Source organism: Amblyomma americanum, chromosome 9 (assembly GCF_052857255.1).
Source record: "Amblyomma americanum isolate KBUSLIRL-KWMA chromosome 9, ASM5285725v1, whole genome shotgun sequence".
Taxonomy (NCBI): Eukaryota; Metazoa; Arthropoda; class Arachnida; order Ixodida; family Ixodidae; genus Amblyomma; species Amblyomma americanum.
The window spans coordinates 60,416,298-60,437,103 of record NC_135505.1 but is presented as its reverse complement, the minus strand read 5'-3'; the positions used below and the strand labels follow the sequence as shown (position 1 = coordinate 60,437,103).

At 45.9% G+C, this 20,806-nt stretch overlaps 1 protein-coding gene across 2 annotated transcripts in view; it reads right to left on the bottom strand.

Annotated features, from left to right (window-relative positions):
- LOC144104568 (uncharacterized) overlaps nt 1–20,806 on the bottom strand; it is a 69,030-nt gene that overhangs the window by 2,018 nt on the left and 46,206 nt on the right. For both annotated transcript variants that reach the window (XM_077637657.1, XM_077637658.1), the window contains one exon: nt 18,988–19,044. In XM_077637657.1, coding sequence (XP_077493783.1) covers nt 18,988–19,044 — 57 coding nt within the window. The remainder of the gene's footprint in view (nt 1–18,987; nt 19,045–20,806) is intronic.

Sequence of the window (20,806 nt, the reverse complement as noted above, 5' to 3'; positions counted from 1 at the left end):
GGCTTACATATTGACAATTTTGGATTAAAGTTACAAAATTAGACTATTCCATGATGATGGTCTATTCATCACAAAACTGCACAAAAAATAGGAATTTTTTTAGCAAAGCATAATTACAGCATAAAAAATTGAGCTGATCTTTATGATTTCTCAATGCCTTATGAGGATAAAACTGCACATAAATATGCAGATGCCTATACTGAATCGAGAGAAACTCAAAGCTGCTCCTTTCCATGCCACTGCAGCATTACGACCACCGAAATTTTAGGCTGCTTTGCTAATATTAGCTGTGGCATGAATTTATCTTTCAGTAGACCTCCGGTGCGTCTAGGGGCTAACAGTCTGACGTTGCCAATATTTTTGCATTTAGCAATCGATATAGTTCAGCGAGCAGAATTAAAAATTCTTTGCATTTTAGAGCGTAGCTCTTAGGTGCAAGTCGTCGGCATTGTCAGCGTAACATACACTTTGACACCCTCCCCTTATATATGCTCGCGCTATCACCAAGTCCACACAGTCCCCTCCTGTACCCTCTGCCATCACCCCAAAGATAATCCTGATCATATCCTTTTCCCCTGCTCAGCGGATCCCCCCTTGCGGGGCCTGGAGCACCTTACCACTTGGGAAGTTTGGGAGACCCTACTGCGCTCCGAGGACCCGGCCAAGCAAGCCATCGCCACAGGCCGGGCTGATAGCGTCATGAGCCTCCGGGACATGAACGTTTGAGTGCAGTGGGGCCGTGCGGGGGCCCAAGGACCTGCGCGTCCCAAACTCCCCTGTGTCTAATACAGTTTCCACCACCACCACCACCACCTGAAAACTGGAAGGAGGCTACCACGAGAAGGTCCTGGAGTGTGGATGGACGGATGGAAGATAGTAGGGTCCCATTTGAAACGGGGTGGTGGCAGTTTCCACCATGCTCGTTTTTTTTTTCTTTGCTAGCATCGTAACACGCCACCTGCCAGCGGTGGCAAGTGAACAGCTAGGCTCAAATTTCGCATTATGGGCCTGTCAGACTAGCACGACACGACACCGATTCGGTCTGCCAACACCGTGTCTTCGGGATGTCTGCGTCTATGTCACACTGCGCCAACGTGAATGGCCGGCTGACAGTCTGCGTCAGCTCCCTCACTCGCAAAACAGGTGTTGGCCGATGGCCTGCAAACTCTCGTCACACTAGCAAGACAACGCTCGAAAACCATCGGCCGACTCCGTGCCCTCTCTTCTCGCATTGGCACGAAAACGGCGGGCCACAGTGGTAGTTCGTCACGTGACTTGGAGCTTCCCGGGGGAATTCCGTTCTCGCTGCCGCCCTTCCGCGCTACTGGGCATCGATCAAAGCATCAACACTCTGGCAATTTTTGCGCATCTGAAATGGAAGCTGAATCGGCGGCTGCTGTTGCTACAGCAGCTCTAGAAATGCTGAAGCTGTTGGAGGAGCCGCCTGCGAAGAAGCCGCAGACTTCCACTTCCTGGGTGTCTTCGTGGCTGCAGCGCAGAAAACAGCAGGGCGCCTATGAAAATCTGATGCGGGAGCTGGCCCTTGAAGACAGCGAAAGTTATCACCGCTGGATCCACATGGACATGGCCACCTTTGAAGAGCTCCTTGGTGAAGTGAGGCCGCACATCACCAAGAAAGATACGCCTTTTGGGAAGCTATTCGGCAAGAGAACGGCTCGCCATTACTCTACGGTGCCTTGTAACAGGTGAGCGAGCGCGACGTCGCATGCTATGACATCCGACACATTTTAAAGTCAGCGGAGATTCAGGTGCGTGGCCTGGAGGCGACGTTTATTACCATTTGCATTTTATGCCTAAACTTGTGCAAGAAATTTAGTTGAATGACATGATTTGCAGCATACTGCTCGATCGCTGCCGTTCAAGCGGTCATGTCAAAATTCCTCAAGGGCTTGCTCTTGCGCATCAGTAGCAAGATCTAGGTTCCCTGTATTAAGTGCGCACAGTGGTTATAACGTGCATTCAAGCATCGCAATTATTGCTATTAATGCTAATTAGTGTGAACCAGCCGAGCATTTTAATTACATTTTCTGAGAGTTAATTGAAGTCAAATGAAAGCACCAATAAGGAAACTTTCAGTATAGTTATCATGGCACTTGTGGATGCTGACCTCAACTTCATCTTTGCTGATAATGGCAAAAACGGATGCCTAAATGACAGTGGGGTCTGGACTGAGGCAAAGCTGCACTTAAGGATCAAGTCAGAAAAATCAAACAGTGCGATAGACTGCATTTATAGTGCCTACTACAGAATATCATGGCGTTATTTACAGAAACAAGCCAGGCAGACGAATTGGACAGTTCGAGTGGGACTCACCACTACAACATAATTTTGGCATTCAAAGCATCTGCTGTCTGCATTTTTTAGCCATTTTCTGCAGGTTACATTTTAAAAGGCATCTCAGCACTTGCACCTGCCAGCACTCGCACCTAAAGTTGTCTCTGGTGTGCAGTGATTGAATGCTACTCCTTTGCAAGGGCAGTTGGGAAGTTTTTTTTTTTTGGCCATTTTCAGGTAAGTTTTGCAAGCTGGGTTAGCAGATAATTTTGCCGTGTGTGTATGCCACAGATTCAAATCCCCTTCTGGAGAAAATGTAGTTGTCCACATTACACTAATGCCCACATTCTCTCTTTCAGGAAACAGCGAAATGTCGCTACAGTTTGCATATTATGTGGCACATGATAACATATCTGGAATCATATCTGAGGTGTCTCAAGCAATCGACCGAGTTCTGAAGCCGAAAGTGCTGAAGGTATGTGCACTTTACTGTAATTTTCAACACTTTACACATGATCAAGGATGGAAACCAATGCTGAAGTATTGTCGTTTATGTAATGCTGCAGACAATCTACAGGTGTACACATTCAACCAAAATACTGCTGAACAAAAATGTATGGCACTAGAAAAGTTCATCTCAGCAAACAGTGCTTTGCAAAGGTTCCTTGACAAGCAATAAAAAAAATGCATGTGTATAAATTGTGGGCTACACTGAAAGAAGTCATGGAGAGTCTGACACTAAATTTTATGGTGAAATTGCGTGCCTCCACTAATATATAGTTGAGCATAGCATCTCGCAACATTGCACTTTTGGTTCCCCTTTTACAGGCACCCACATGGCACGAAGAATGGCTACAATTGCGCAAGGCTTCCAAGAACTGTGGCAGTTCCCACATTGCATAGGGGCACTGGATGGCAAGCACGTTGTCATCACGCCACCACCAGGGAGTGGAGCTGCGTACAGGAACTATAAGGGAACTTTTGGTATAGTTCTCATGGCACTTGTGGATGCTGACCTCAACTTCATCTTTGCTGATGTTGGCAAAAACGGACGCCCAAATGACAGTGGGGTCTGGACCGAGGCAAAGCTACACTTAAGAATCAAGTCAGACCCAACATGCCTTCCCCCTCCTAAGCAGCTGCCCAACTCATGTACCAGTGCTCCCTATGTAATTGTGGGAGATGCGGGATTTGGCCTCAAACCATACCTCATGCGGCCATATCCAGTTGCCGAGGTGCAGCATAAGAGGATTTTTAAATACAAGTGCGACCTGCGTAAAATCGTACGCAATATCCATTTCTGCACCTGTTTTGGTCACTAAAGTTTATTTTTTGAAGGCGTACAATTATTACGAAAAGAAGTTTCGCGGAAAAGGTACCTTCCTGGTGTGCGGACTGTTTGGGTCTCGGGCAGAGGATGACGACGGTCAGGGTGCGGGTTCCACAATGACGGAATTTGCTTTCACCCAGCTGATTCCCCATTTTTCTGGGTGCAGTTTGGGAGTGGTGGCCTAACAACTTAGTTTGCATTGTAACCAACTTTCTTGCATCCAGACAATCTTGTAATGCAGTAAGCCATGCTTCCACTGTTCCTTTGGAATATTATGTACTTGATAGGAGCATTTACTACCCAGTCATTAACGGATGAAGCAGCTATGAAACATGTCTTTTTTTGTAGTTTTGTCCTCATTCTTGAACCCATTCATTTCAGGCTCTCTCGTGCTAGGTGCACTCCGGAAAACGCTTTCGGCATTATAGCCAGCCGCTGGCAGATATACAGGGCGCCGATGCGACACAAGCCCTTCAAGGCAGTGCAACTTGTGCTTGCCACAGTTGCATTGCACAATTATCTTTGGTCTAAGAGGGCATCCAGAAAACTGTATACTCCACCCAAGGCCTTGATGTGGAAGATGTGCTAACAGGCAAGACACCACTTTCTCCTACTTTGCGAAATTCATGGCAATCTTGTTTTGTCTGTCCTGAAGCTGTTGCACTGCTAGGAACGCACGAGGCCTGCCTAGTCTGTATAACTGTGTATGCCGTTGATGACTTGACAGAACGCATTCTTATAAGCAGTTTACTAATGCGCCTCTAATTATATGGAATACTGATCACGAGAGTACGCACAGGGGCAGACATCAGTAAATGAAGCACTGTACCCTTTTGCGAGTGCAATCGTAGCTCGCCTCTTCACACAGCACCAGCAGGCTCTACCAGGTCATTCATCTGATACCTGCCAGTTTTAGACCATGTGTGAAAAAGGTGAGCAGGCCAATAGCCTGTCCTGTTCACCTCTGTTGAAACCTGTACATATCTGCAATCGTAGATGCATATAGTGCTCTCCTTCTTTTACAAGTGATCAGGACAAAGAGCAGGAAATGCTGTGCCTACAATAATTTTATGGCTTGCAATAGATGTCATGCAACATTTTCCTAGCTTCTTTTTCTATTTATGCAACATACATGGGTCTGATTTGTCAAGATTGCATATCTGAACGGCCTTCCGCTTCAGTGTTTCGGTTCCTCATGGACAACTACTCTCAACCCAACAGATCATTCCCGCTTGTGTACTGCTATGTGCAGTGCCTCGTTCAATATTTGCATTTGTTATATCAGTCTTCTCTACTCTGCAACGTTTATTACTTTTGCAAGGCCTTGAGAGGAGGGCCACTGCCAAGCATTTACTTTGCAATCAGATCAGCAGTGCCAGTCTTCAAAGTGCTGTGTGAGCTTTGCCAATGTGGAAGTTGAGAACAGTTGTGTCCCATTAATGCGGCCCCAGTTAATGTGGACGATTCAAACTATGGGTAGTTTTTCTGGGGACCAAGCTTTTTCAATATATTTTGTGCCTTGTTAATATGGAAGCTTGTCCAGACAATGGACAGGGGGAAGTATAGCACCCATTCCAGGTCATGTATTTTTGTCGGTTAATATAGAACTGAAGTATCCATATTAACGAGCCACAGCTGTAGCAGAATGTTGACTGTCCAAACTGGAGCTTTCCAATATTTTGACGGCAGGGTATCATTGAATGGCAGTGAGAACGGGGAAATGTCTCTAGTCATGGCTTCTCTTCTGTGGTTTCCTGCTTTAGTGTGCCAAGAGTCCAGTTGACACCCCTTACTGTCTGCTATATTCATTGAATGGCTGTGAAGACATCTCTGTCTACTTTATATGCTGCATATAAATTCGCTTTTAGCAGCTGTGAACTGACTGAGTACAGATGTGCACAGTGGTTTGAGAGATCTCAGCAGCCACAGTAGGAGGTGTATTATCACTCTGAGACACGTCTCATGGACCACTAGGTGCTTCAAACTGCACCACATTAATTAAGTGTAACGGCTCTTTCATTACTACACTTGGTGATCCGGAGATATTAACCATAGAATTGTTTTCTTTTTTCTGAACTTTTTGCCCTTCACGATTCACTGGACTGGCCGCTCTATGAACAGTTTTGCTCAGCAACCAAATTGTTCATATTAATAAGGCTTGACTGTATTCCTGTCCGTGCAGTGTGAAACAGACAACTTTTTTTCAAAAGAGATTTACCGACGATTACAATACTCGGTAATGCGAAGTTTGAGTTGCCCTTACGTTGTGATCGCGTTATTGGTTCTTGTCTACGGCTCTCTTTTCAGATTTAAGTTCACCTTAATGCACTTTGCTGCCTGCTTAATCACTACACCCTTAAACTCCCTCTAAAATTTATAAGATCACTGCGCCACCCACATTGGAGGAATGCCCAAGCACTGACTCCTCCTCGCCCCTCTTCACCTCTGTTTACTCAACTCGTCACCTCTCTTTCAAATTTGGTGCCACTTTCGCTGTGGCCCCTCTTATAACTCAGTTTGTTCGAACGTTATTATGATGACAAGCTCGTGAGGGCACAAAACCGCAAACATAGCCATACAATGCTTACGCATTAAAATTCGCTCATACTCATCTTACACATAATCTGAAACATACACTGAATACACTCGTAAACTAACACACTGTGTGAAAGACCACCTGACATAGGTATAATGCCGCTTTAACTAAGCTGTCCTAATGTCCGTGCATGGCCTAAGGGTTGCATGCCTGATTCGGGATCCAAAACTGCCACGTTCAAATGCCAGGAAGGGGATTTCCATCTCTCCAATCTACCACCTGCTCGCCGTGGCATTTCGCTCTGCTACTACCTGCCACAGCTGGCAGGTGGCGTGTTAGGCCACTGACTAGGAATCTAGAAAATGGTGCCTGAGCTGCGCTTTAATTACAACAGGAGTTAAGGAACGGCACTTAAGAGCTGAGCTCTAAACACAGCAGTGTATATTTCTGACCAAATGGCCTAACATGCGTAAAGACAGAAGGATGATGCTTTCATTAAAAATAGAAATTATGCATGTGTTGGAAATGTCATTGGTTACGCAAATAGTCACATTAACATTCCCCTCTGTAATGCCAAATAGCCCTGGGGGTATTAATAAAGGAAAAGGAATGGAAAACACCTTATGAAAGAATAACGTTGACTTTGTGCATTTAAATTGTTATTTAAGTATTCCAAAAATATTTTAAAGTGGGTCCCTTGAAACAAAGCATGCACCATTATGTGGACGTTCTTATTAGCCCTGCCTAAGGTAGTGTTGTGTTCTTATGCTACAAGAAATGGTTCATGCTGCTGCCGTACATTGCATTCTTTGCTCATGCGCATGACATGTCCATCAAGGAACCTGGCGTGACTGGGCAGACCCTTGTGGTGCCATGAAGCTGCTCTCAAAAACTGGCGGGAACTGCAGCAGGAGTGCTCGGGAAACTAGAGAAGTTTTCAAGAGCTACTTCTGCAATGAAGGCCAAGTTAGCTGGCAGTGGAAACTTGTGTCCAGGTGAAATAGAAATCTGTTTATTCCTGCATGTTGATGACATTTAGCACTTCAACTGGAGTACTATGCCTTGACAAGTTAATTTTTATGACTGCCTGATGGGCATTTAGCATGGCCAACTGACGGCCTGGCCCTGGTGGTATTTGGCGGACAGTATGCGCCATCATACTGCCAAATGTGTCGCATTCGTCACTGGCTGCCAGGCGTTGCTGACTCCTCTGTAGCGTTTCTACCGCTGATGTCAGCAGAGCTTTTCTTTGTTCTCTTTCTTCTTCGTCATTTTGTCTTCTCTTTTTTGCAGGCCTTGAAGTCCCAGCTCCACTCTTCTGTGCTGGCTGACTTGGCTCAGAACAAATTTGTGGTGAACAAGGAAAATCCATTTTGGGATCTGCGGGTTCGTTGTTCCAGAGCTCGCACTGCCATTTAGTCTCCTAAAACAAAAGGACACAAAATCTTAAGTCAAAACAACACAGGCTGAACTGTATCTTATTTAAGGTATGAGGCCACAATTGAAACATAGTTTTGCTAGTATTAAAATTACAAAGGTGACTCAGGGTCGACGCTACAGTGAAGGGCTTCGGAAATATCTACCACCTTGGGTTCTTTAACGTACAATGTCACTGCAGTAAACAGGTGCCTTGCTTTTCGCCTCCATCGAAAAGCGGCCACCGCGGCTGAGATTCAGCCTGTATCCTTGGTTTCAGGTGTCGAGCACCCTAACCACTGAGCCATTGTGGCAGTACTAGAATTTAATGACTAATTTATCCCATACAGTAATCCCCAATGCTCAATGTTGCACATTGTCACATATAATAGGGAGTCCAAAATAAAATTATGAAGGAAAGAGGTGCGAAAAAGACGAAGAGGTTGGCGATAAGGATGACGTGGATTAACCGAAGACTATAGAAAATGAAGAAGGAGCATTCGGTGAGGTGGAGAGAGATGATTGGCGGAGAAGAAAAGGAGAAGACGACGACAAGGCTTACATGGACTAACGCCAAGGCTTTAAAAGGGCGAGGGAGAGCAATGCACAGGGGGAAGAACAGAAGCAGAGGCTCCGGCGGGTCAGGGACACTTTGGCTGGAAGAGAGCGACGCCGGCTACCGTTCCGGTGAGCTCGCGTTCTACAGCTTCGCATCGTGGACTTCCTGCCGTTCCTGAGCCCGTTCTGGGGAGTTAACAGAGGACGCTACCACCTGCTACGGCCAGGAGTGTCTTTAGCGCTGTTGCCACCCATCCTGGTGGTGCCCCCAATGCCAACAACACCGGCATCACCTCCAAGGGCGCTTGGACCGGGAGCTTAAACGACAGAGCCAGCGACACCAGCCTCAGTACGTCGAACGCCATCTAGAAGCCGCCTAATGAACCCATGCAACGCCGCATCCGGATAGAACCAACAGTGAGCACGAACGCCGACCGCTAACAGTAGAACGCTAGTAGTAGACACTGGTAGCAGCAGTGTTCCTGGGTCGTGTGTATTTAGTCTTTGTGTGTTAAGTTAGTTATGTTAGTTTTGTGCGCTAGTGTGTGTGTCATGTAGGGTGTATAAATGTGCGTCTGTGTAAGTACACCAGTCGCCTAGTCCATTCTTTCGGGCCAAGTGTTCTCCGGGGAAATCCGTGACACACATCGGGTATGCGAAATGGTCTAGTGCAGGGTCACTAATAATTTTGACCACCTGAGCTCTTCTGCACTATTATAACCCAGTAACATTGCCATTTTTATGTGCTGCTTTCTCCGAAATGCTGCAGCCATGGCCGGAACTTGATCCTTCATCATTGGGCTCAGCAGCCAATTGCCACTGATATAGATATTGAAATGAAAACTGTGGATGTAGTCATGGAAAAACTGTATGATGTAAAGAAAAAAGGCTGAACAATAATGCCATCTATGGAACAATGAGTTGCAAGATACTGGCATCAGAAGCGCCCCCGCTTTCGTCCGAAGGCTCGTCAAAGCCTTCAACATCTTTGTTCGACGTGAACCATGTTTTTAGCGAACTGATGTGAGCCGTTGTTGCGTAGTGCCTGCTTCGTGTTCCCTTCAGTGCCGCGACTCCATACAAGTCGTTTGGTTCAACTTCGGTGACAACCAGCGGCCCTTTGTAACGAGGCTGCATCTTTGTCGGTTTGCCGGTGTGTTCAGGCACACATCGCATGATGAATACGTCACCAGCCTTGAGTGCGTCTCCATTGTAGTGACGCATGTCGAACCTTTTGTACTTTGCCTGAGAATCCAGTATACTCGTTTGCACTTCAGCTTGAAGTTGTTTTGGATTCGTCCAGGCGACATTATCTTCTGTCTCTGCAATCTCACGCAACACTCCGTCATTAAATTTCGGGTTGTAGCCATAAAGCACCTCGAATAGTCCTTCCGGTACTTTTGTAGGACGTGTTGAGGAAAGCCTCGACATCATTTAATCCAATGTCCCATTCTCGCTGGTCTTTTCCGTCCATAGTGGTCATGATGGTCGAAACAAGGGTTCGGTTGACCCTCTCAACTTGACCATTTGCGCCTTTCTAGCATCTCTTCAAAATTTTCCGCAGGTACAAGGATGTCATTCAAGTAGCATACTGCTATAGTATTACGGCGATTTTCCAGAGCTGTGTTCATAAGGCGGTGGAACTCTGTCGGTCCATGCGAAAGTCCAAAAGTGAGTCTTTCAAACTTCCATGTTCCGTCTGGGGTCACAAAGGTGGTCTTCTCTTTTGCAGATTCCTTCAAAGGAATCTGAAAAAAGCTGTGCACAAGGTCAAGCATTCTGAAGAGCTTGCTTCCTGCAAGCTGCTCGACAGCGTCATAAATTAGTGGCAAGGGGTACTTGTCCTTGACTGTCTGTGCATTCAGCTTACGATGATCGACTAGAAGTCGCGGTTCACCGTTTTTCTTGCGCACGAGAAGTACAGGGCTTACGCAAGGAGACCATGACTCCGTAACAATTCCTGCGGCCTTCCACTCGCTTACAATTTTCTGTATAGTTTCACACTGTTCTTTGCTTGTTCAGTAGGGTCTAGAAGAAACCGGCGTACTTCCTTCCTTCAGGATAATGTCTATTTCAATGAGGTTGGTGCAACCTAGCTCGTCAATATTCGCTGTGAAGCACTCGCGGTGTTGGCTGAGTAGTTTGAGTACGGCTTGACGCTCCTTCGTCGTCACGCTGTTACCTGTTGCAACATCCTTTTTGTGAATCCGATCCGCGCTTGCAGTCTTCACTTCCGTTGTTTCACTTGTTGTACTGAGCTTAGCCGTGTTTATTTCTACTTCTTCTACTCGACCAAGGCTCATCCCTTTCTTCAGAATTTTCTCGCAGTTGGAAGTGTTTGCCAGAGGTACACTGAGCTGCTTGTTGGCAACATGAAACACGCTTCCAGTCACCGTACCCTTTCGCTGGTACAGGACGTGAGTCTCGCCTTCATGGTCTACGCTTGCCATAATGAAATTCACTGAATGTGGCTCGATGGCTATGTCATTCTTTGTCGTGACTTTTATGGCTTGGTTTTTGGTGAAGGGTTCAAGATGCCTGAATGTTTCGTCTCTCTTGTCCACGATTTTGAAGGTGTCGTCTACCTTGACATAAGCGATGTTAGGCAGCTCCGTTCACATGCGACCAATGATTAGAGAGAAGTGCTGTGTCCGGCATGACATGAAGCATGACGTCTTCGCCTTTCACGCCATCTATCTCTATTGTTGTTCTGAATCTTGAAAGGCATTTGACAGGGCTTTGGCCAAATCTACACAACTCCAGGTTGTCTTCTTCGAAGCAAGAGCAACAATCCATGGCGTCGGATGCAATGATCGTGCAGACTGAACTTCCGGTGTCGACGAGTGCATCATATCTCTTCTGGTTGACCACCACAGTCTTTACGTATTTGATGTTGGGTAGCTCGCTACTCGATGACGCAGACACATATTGTGATGGCTGTCCAGCCCCTGGCTTTGTGGTTTCATTATTGGTGCAGTGAACAGGCATCGGACAGTATTTAACAACACGACCATATTTCTGGCATCTGTAACATTTCAGCTCTGTGGCCCTTTCAGCGCTATAGAGCGCGATCTGTTTCGGCTTTGTTTCCACGCCTTCTGGTGTGGCCGACACACGCTTGCTTCCGCCCCGGCTGGGTGGCCTGTGGTTTCCATGGGAGCTAAGGTAGGCTGCCTCCCTTGCTTTGAGGCTTTTTGCTGCCTCAAGCAGCTCCAAGGATGTAACCGCGCTATTAATTAATCTTATCTTAAAAAGAAAGTTTGCAGCTGTGCGTTCTGGGCTTTTGCCTAGCTCTTACCAAGGCAGAAAACATTTTCGACTGGAGGGTGGGCAGTGGCCCTTTAAGTCATGTCAAAGAAAAGTCTTGAGCCAGTGGTGCAACCGTCAAAGGGTATGCCTCAAAGTCGGTGTGTGAGTTACTCTAAACTTATATTGCAATCGGATTGGAAAGTTTTTGTGTTAAGCCTTAATTTCCTTGATTTTTCTTTGGAATTCAGTTTTCTTTTCCCAATATTTATTTCAAACATATTTGTTTCTTGAGTGCTATTACCACTTCAAAAACTTCCAGAACAGTGACTCCTAATTCGAAATTTATATATAGTGCATCCTAATTCAGCCCTAATTAGTCATTGGGTCTGCACCAAACCCTGTCCAATCTCGCACTATGGTTATGTGCCATTTCCACTTGTGCAGCAGCAACATAAAAATCAAAATGCACAGACCTAAATTATACTGTTTGTAGCTGGAACCCTCTTGAGCCACGATGTGATCTCTTCTTACTTTCATGACAGCCTAGTTTTTCTTACTTTTTTGTGTGAATAATTGATGGACACCAATGTCTTTTGTATCCATTTGTAATCCTTTGTGATGAAAGCTCTTACTATGAGTAACCTAGCTCTCTGCCACCTATTTTAATGTACCCAGAGTACGGCTTTCGTTTCTGAAGTGAGCTGCAGTATAACACAAGACACAGTCTGTTGTTAGATAAGGCGTTGAAACACTCATTTATGAATTAATTTTTTTCAAAGCAATATGAGATTCGGTTGCACCTCATACCTCCATGCCTTTATTTCATTGCCCTTTTTTTACACTTCATAGAGTTCTTGAGTATTGACTGGTTATGCTTTGTTAAACTGTTGTTTCCTTCACTATTCTTGTTTGTGAATTTATTTTGGGTGTAAGTTCCTTTATGCACTGTTATGTTCATATTTGTTGTGTTCTTTTCTTCTGCTGTAATCTTGTTTTTGAGGTGCACTGTAGTTGTTCTATCTTGATTATATAAAAAGCATCTGCTGCTCTCCTTACACAATGTTCTCTTTGTAGTTTTTAATGGAGGGTCCCATTGCTGTTACAGACTGGAACCCTTATCAGTACATCTTAAGGAATGTGTGTATGACTGGTACACCATAATTGCAATAAACAAAGAGGTACCTTGCGCTAATGTTACTCAAGCGCAGAAAGGCAGAACACAGTGCAAAGGCTTTTAATAACTACACGGCATGATTACTGCACTGTCACTGGACACGTGAAAATATCACAGTGCAAGTGATCACATTCGTTGAGGGTGCAATGCCGTAGAGAAACACCAGAATCTTGAATATTCGTCTTTTTTACATACTGAGCAATGACTGTTCTGATGCTTTTTTAAGAAATAATGCTAAAAGGCATACATTTTGTTCTGTTAAACTTAACGTTTTGCAAAGTTTCCATAAATTTCCAACAGTTTTGACACATAGGTAGTGCTGACATCAGGCAATGCAGTCGTGCTTCATTAACATGTACACCTTAGTTCCCAAGCCAAGCGATCCATAAAGGAAGCCATCTGTGAAAATAGAGCCTACTGGGGTTCATGTAATCTCGTCGCATTAATTGTGGACAGCCAAGAGAACAAAATGTGAACTTCTTTAGCCCTATTTTCTTTTTGTACGTTGTCATTAAGAGAGAGAGAAACAACTTGAATGGAACACTAGCCTATGAACGCCAAGAGAACTCCATCGCCCCTAGCCGTCGGCCGGAATCCCTTGGGACACAGCAGCAGCAAAGACTTGACCAATGATGTCCTGCTGGAAGTTAGGGTCTGGGCTACAGAGCAAAGCCTCCCAAGGGTTCTAGAGTGTGCGAGCTATCCTACTTAGCGAGACATGTCCACACTATGTAGACCAAAGTTGCTGCCTAGTCACAAAATTTGCACTGTGACATGAAGAGTTCAGGGTACCACTTGCTGTATAGTACTGGGTTGGGAAAAACCCCCGTCTGTAATTTTCTCCACACAACCTCCTCTTATTGAGCTTTCTGTCCACTGGCAGATAAATTTGTCGATTTAGTTTGTAGTATAGCGCGATTTCCTGGTATTAGCACATATCCTCTCTGCTGTTTATAGTTTCGGTGACTTGGGAGGTTCCACGGGTCGACCGGTAATTGAGACTTCGGGCGACCGAATGAGCCTCCTCGTTTCTCTAAGTCCTTGGTAAACTGGTGCCCAAACCAGCAGAACCAGTTCTCTGTGTCCTCCTTCCCTGTTTAATATATGGAAGGCAGCCTCTGTCACCGTCCCCAATTCATAATTCTTACAGCGTTTTTGGATCACTGATGACCACCCTAAACCCCCTAGGCTCATGGCCAAGGCTATGGCCGCTTCCTTCGCTTCTACGGTCTCCATGCCACAAACTGTGCAGCATGCCACCAGAGTTCAGTCTTCCCTAACCACCACAGGCGCATGTGCCTCTTTGATCTCGTATACTGCAGCGTCTGTACACAGGACGTCCTGTCAACCTGCATACCTAGTTTGTAATGCCTCTGCTCAGTCTTAACATCTGCCTTCATGAAAGGCAGGGTGCATGTTTCTGGGCAGCGGAGCGATTTTAACCTTGTCCCCCATTTGTCGCGGTATGTCTCTTGAGTGCACATGCTACTACTTAAGCTCGTAGCCCAATATGTCTAAAATTTTCCTCTCCATTTTAGATCTAAATAGTCTTTCATGCTGCACTGTAATGGCAGACTCAGCCAGCTCCACGAGTGTTCGAGACCCCTAGCTTCACGTCTGTCAGTATACATGTTCGGGGGGAGTCCGAGTGCCACCTTGACACTTTTCCTAATAATAACTTCTAGCTTGTGCCGCTCCACTGTGTTGTGATTGAAGTAGGCTGCCACATACACTATCCAACTTATTATGAAGGCATGTGCAAGTCTCAAGAGATTCGCCTCCTTCATCCCAGCGTGCCTGTTTGCTATTCAGCTGATAAGATGACATGTTTGATTTGCGCTGGCTTCTAACCTAGCAAGCGTTTCGTGTTTCTTCCTGTTCGCCTGAATTCTAAGCCCGAAAACGCGGATACTTACGACCGCGAGGATCTCTCCGTCGTTCACATACAAACGGATGTCTGCCTCGCGCTTTTGGTGAAGCCGTCATTTTCCGAGGGGCATGAGGAACAATGCTTCCGACTTTTCGGCTGAACATTTACCTCTTTGGGTTTCAGGCAGTCTTCAATGATGTCAATTGCATTTTGTAGAGAGCTTTCAATTTCCCGTCGCTTCCCTTGTTTATCCATAATGTTAATTCATCCGCGTAAATGGTGTGGTTTAGATTCTCAATTTCTGCTAACTGGTCGGGGAGTCCCAACATCACAATGTTGAAGAGAGTTGGCGATAACAGCGAACCCTGTGGCGTCCCCCTGTCACCCACTGTAATGTCCTCGATGGAGTCTTCTCCTAGCTTGAGAGCGGCTTTCCTGTTTGTAAGAAAGTCCTTGATGTAGTTGTACACTCTCGTCCCGACATTAAGTGAGTTCAGATTCTTCAAGATCGACACGTGCCTCACATTGTCAAATGCGTTTGCCGCATTCAACACAACGACCACTCGAGTCTCGGGTTTGCTTGTCTATAATTTGGTCCTTGAGCTGCAGCATCACGTCGCATACTGACAGCTTTGGTCTGAAAACGATCATGGTGTCCGGGTACAGCCCATTGTCCTCTGTATACTTATTTAGCCGCGCCTGAATGACATGCTCCATTAGCTTACACATGCAGGAGGTGAGCGATATCGGTCTGAGGTTCTCGAAGCCCGGTTTCTTCCCTGACTTGGGAATTAAATGAGGTTTCTGGAGTTTCCACTCCTGCGGTATCATCCCCTTCTCCCAGCAGTCCTGCATGTATGTTGAGAGGTTGGCGATGGACCTGTCGTCTGAATTACGCAACATTCTGTTCCTCACTCTTGCAGGCCCTGCTGCTGACTTATACCCCTGTCACACGGGCACCGCAAAGGCCTTTGAGAATCAGGTCCTTATATCCAAAGGCATAAGGAGTGCAGCTACACGGCACAAATGTTGCGCCTTTGCCGCTAAGAGCCTTGGAGGCGAAGGCGCCTGTCCGAGACCTTTCGAGCCCAAAGGCGCGGCCTTCGAGAACCTGCGATCGCAGTGCCATCCAACATGAAAAAGTAAAATAAATTAAAAGAAAACATAGATGCAGCCAAAAATGTTTGAAAGCATCTTCAAGAAATACGAAAGGTGTGTCTGGCTTTGCTTTTTGTACGGGTGTTTATATTTTATGCCCAGATTTCAAGACAGTGAAAGTGTTGCAGCAACACCGAGTCCCCCTGGTGGCCAAGGCAATACACAAAACCTGCTGCTGCTGATGAGAGTAGCTGTTGCAGTCCTTTTAAGGAAGCATTCAGAATAAAAAAAATTGCCCGAGCTCAACGAATGAACACAATACCCCACTTAATTTTAAAACATTCACTTAAGCCGCCTCGAGCACAGCAGCGGGTGCTAAGTCTGAACGGCTGTTTCACCTTTGGGCTGCACCGTGTAGCTGTGTCACTGTTCCTTTAAGCTTGCGCTCTTTTGGTGAAAAAAGGTGCCTTTGCTGGAAAGGCCCTCGAGGAATGCCGTGTGACATGGGTATTAAGACAATATTTGTTTCTGTGCACAGGGGAAGGCAGTGACGCGGTCATTAGTCAAAAGCTGGGAAGTTCCAAGTGTGTTATTGTGGTTGCCATTACTTTTAAAATATTTAGATACAGTTCGAAGTGCTCCTGAAGGAGTCTTCGATGTAACAAAGCAGCACAGAGAACAATAACACATGCAACATGGGAAATGATGGAGCCTTTCGGCCAGGCATCATGACACTGAAAAGCACTAAACCGCAGAACGGCTAACATGCTGGCTTTTTTACTCCTTTGCGGTGGTGTGCAGCAAACACAAAAATGAAAATACTTGGTTGGGGAAGTCGATATTTTGTTCTCAGTGCTATTAATTTTAATGTGACAAAATTCCCAAGAGGCTGTGCGCATTTTCACCCTGTCTACCGTCTGGGCAATGAGTTTCCATTAACAAGGTTAAAAGGAATGCAAAAAGTTGGGTTTTTAAAAAATTGCTCATAACTTGAGCCATGCATGTTAAAGAATATTGTATTGATGGGGCACAACTGTACGCCAGTGTAGACATAATGTGATATGGCCTGCAGCAAATTTCTGTTGTCTGTGTAGGCCACAACGATTTGCTTCAGGCCAGCTTGATGGAAGGTGTGATGCACCGTTGATTTCAAAAAGCATGCCAGTTTTCATCCTCTAACATGCTTTATCAGAATGAGTTTTTAACATTATTTCAAGATTCAGTGACATAAGACTTTATCTTGGATGCTCAAAAAACGTACTCAAAATGCAGCTTCAATACAACACTTAGAAATGCCTTCTGCATACTCGCCAGCTATTTAGGAATAAACACAACATACCTCCCCTTCTTCCTGCGTGTGGAGTGTTGAAAAACTTGGCTGCGAGGAGCAGGAGCTAGCCAAGAACATCAGGTTTCTGTAGTGAGCCCACTTTGGCTGATATATGTGGTCCGGGCTTGCGCCAGAGCGGGCCTTGATCTTGCGCCTCTCACGCATAAATTGCGTTCGCAAGTTCGCGAATCGCACGCGCACTTGGGCAACTGAAAAGTAACGCCAGAAAAAGAAGAACTGGGCACAGCGTGGCAGTCAAATAAAGTTGGTGGCTGCTGTTTGACTTCTCATGCGGACGGCGCCCAGTCACATAGTTATGCAATCCATGGTCGGGAAGTCACGACGCCACACCAACCAGATAAGCAGTGCTAAAAAAAAAGAACAGACACCACAGCATCAGATATAGTCTCCGATACTCCGCGTGACGTGGTATGTTTTCGTACGTACCGGTGAATTGGCCTCCCAGTGCCTCGCATACCTCCGCGTATGCTACTTCTTTAATGTCGCGGCGGTGGTAATGAGGACCTTTAACATCCCATATCAGGTGACGCTCTTCGATTAGGGAGATCAGCTCAGTCTCCACTTCCAGAGAAAATGTTGCTGCAGTCATTCTTGTGCGAGGTGTCGATTGAAACGACCAGCACACGCTTAAAAACCTGCCCAAAGGGGGGTTAAAGCATTGTTGACACAATGTCAATTCGGCTGTCATAATAATTTAAACGTTTTGTGAGCGCCGAAATGTATCCGAAATTTATTCTCCGCAGGCTGGATATGGAAGCGGGGCCTTGTTTCGACAATGTTTTTGCTCGGCAACCGATCTCGCGACAACACAGTCGACAGACTGGTTTTGTCGCCGTCGCGGGCGTCAAAGCTTGTCGCACTACGAAGACATCTGGTCGTCAGCCGCATTGGTGTCGTAGTTGGCCTAGTGTGAGAGCTCGGTCTGCCAAAGACAAGGTCTACCGACCGGGTTGGCCGATCATTGGTGTCTTTGTTGGGTCGGCGGCGTGTCGGGCTAGTGTGACAGGGCCCTTACAGACTATCGTAACTGTCTGTCAATTTTGTACACTCTGTCTCACAGGTGGTACGCCGTGCATTGCAGGGTTTATCAGAGAGCGGCATAAATACTAATAATAGTAATACATTGGTCAGTTACCCACTCTACCATACCTCTAGGAATGCCCAAATACTCTCGACGCTCCTCTCCTCCCCATCCATATCTCCCCCTCATCCTCAGAGGCCACTCTTTTGGCCACAAAGCCCGACGACCAGCTGGGACTGATGGAGCAGGCCATGCTGGGGGGACCAGCCAGAGGGCTCCTAGAGTAGGGGGTCCAGCCAGAAGTGCATGACTATTGAGTAAAGCTTTTTCCCTCCTCCCCCTACTCGGCAACGTGAACAACCATCTGAAGCGAGTGAAAAAGAGGTAACTTCATGCAAACATGGTATGTGTTTCGCACATACTATTTGTGAAAGGGCGAAAATCTATTTTCCTTATCTGTGTTGCGCAAATACACACAGCACTGTCTCCCTTTCAAAAACTACTAGCCACGCTGTTTGTAATGAAGCCACTGAAAACTCCCTGTACAGCCATGCTGATGCATGGAATGATGTAAACCATTCTTGCACCCTTTTCATCATAAGACACGGCACGCTAGCTTTCCCTTTTCAGGGAGCAATGAAAAGGGAAATGGTAGGTGCCGTATTAAGCAAAAAAGACAGTAGCCTGGGTTCAAGAACAAAGGTAGCTCAGCTATATATAAATCGGGCCACGTATAAATGCCCAAACCTGACAGCCAGCGGTTACCTATAGAGTACTGCATTTGATACCAAGGGGACGGTGGAATAGTGGATCAGGAATTCTTGCTGAACAAGCCTTGATCCTGCACTGCACTTGAGTTGTTTGATGGTGACAATGTCTGACAGTCAGTGACGCTGGCAAGAATAAGTTTAACAGAAGATTCATTCTTTTTCTGACACAAAGTAAGGAGTTGCCTGTCTCTAGCATGCGATGAGGGTGCAAAGCCTGAAATGAACTAAATGCCAGACATAAGTCATCACAACAGTGAGCTCTACTTCCCAGTTCACGCAACATGCGCAGTATATATGAATGAAAGGAATCAATACTGACCGTCAACAGTGACCACATGCTCGAGCCCAGGTACTGGAGAGAAGGTGGTCCCAACCGCTAAGAAAGGAAAGAGAAAAATGTCATTAAAAAAAGAAAGCACTGATGACAACTGCGCTTCTTCAAGCGTGGTGAACAAATGAACCTACACAATGCTTCCACCAAAGGAAAGCAAGATTAAATGCTTTATCGCCAGGTCATAACATCCAATTTAAAGTCTCCTTTCTCAATTCAAGAATTACTTTCCCAAGGAAGACTTCAAGGTAAGGTTTCATGATTCTCTAAAGGGGGCGAGAAAGACACGGCAGCAAAAAACCATGGTAGAACAATTTGAACCCTCAATCTATACCACTCGGTCTTTTCTGATGCACAGAACGAAACAAAATGACATGCACATCAGCACTTCGGCCAGAACATGAAGAAATGCTGTTCCAATTATGATCGCGCTCCATCAGTCCAGCTGCCACAGCAAGAATGATAGAACAAGTGCTCCACACATGGAAGGGAAAAGAGAGAAAAAAGAACTAGAATGGCGCTTACGCTTTGCCTTTAAGAGTAGACCATAAGAGCGTCATCGAGCCACTGCTGCTTATCATCACCCGCACACGTCACCAGTTCCCCTCTCCATCATTTCACCACTCATCCTTCTCCCTCACTGCTTCTTTCATGCCGGATGCCCCGGCTTATATCAACACCTTGGTGCTCATATAGATTATGAAGAATCTATTGGATGCAACTCAAGTTCCATGACTGGTTACTGAACTTGGCTACTACAACACACTCGGTTAAAGGTTCCCCAGCCCAGAATTACTTTAAAGAAAACACCCTGACTGGCATCGGCCTGCCACGCCACTACCACAAAGGCATATGTCTGGGGACCTTTTTTTACAAAAGAATAACAACTGGGTCCAATAGGGCATTCCAATTGGACCCAATTAGAATTAAATGGAGAATAGGTGAGCCAAATGGACTCATGAATCCAACTGGGTAGTCCAATTGATTTCTTTACTTCTAGTTGGGCAGTGCATTTGGATCCACTTAGATCATCAAAGTGGGAGGTCTAGAAGCTTCCCATCGGAAAGCCTAATTGAGAGCCAATAATCTGCATGACTGAAATCTGCACATTGCTAGCTACAAATACAGAACAGTGAAATGATTAGGTTCTTTAAAAAAAAATATTAGCAGCTTTATCTACTGAATTGTTTTCAACATTTCCACTGCCAATGCACTGTGATTAAGTACAATAACTTTACTTAACAAACCAGTGCCACTGGGTTCTGTTTTGGTATAAGGACCAGAGGGGTTTGTGTTTAGTTTTGTAGGGCTTAACGTCTCAAAGCTACTCAGGCTATGAGCGAAGCTGCAGTGGAGGGCTCCGGGCAATTTCAACCACCTCAGATTCTTTAATGTGCACAGATATTGCACAGTACATGGGCCTCTAGCATTTCACATCCACCAAATGCCACTGTTTGGGCGGGGATCAAACCATGACTTTCGGGTCAGTAGCCGAGCACCATAACCAGTGAACCACCACAGCGTCTCTTTAGGAGGAGGATTCAAAGAACGCGGTATACAGCTACGCCACTTGAACGGCCTTAGATATAACAAATGCTCGGTTAATATGAATGAGTGTGATGCTACCATCAAAATATGCGCTGGGGCAATGGCAGTTCACCCCGGACACAAAGAACAACTGTGGCTGCACCACTCGGTTGTAGTGAATGAGGAGGCGCCACAAACTGGCCCCCGAAGTTGAAAGACTTGCACTTCCACAGCTAGTGCAAAGACCAAGGTGTGTCGCTCAGCCGCTGCGACAGTGCCC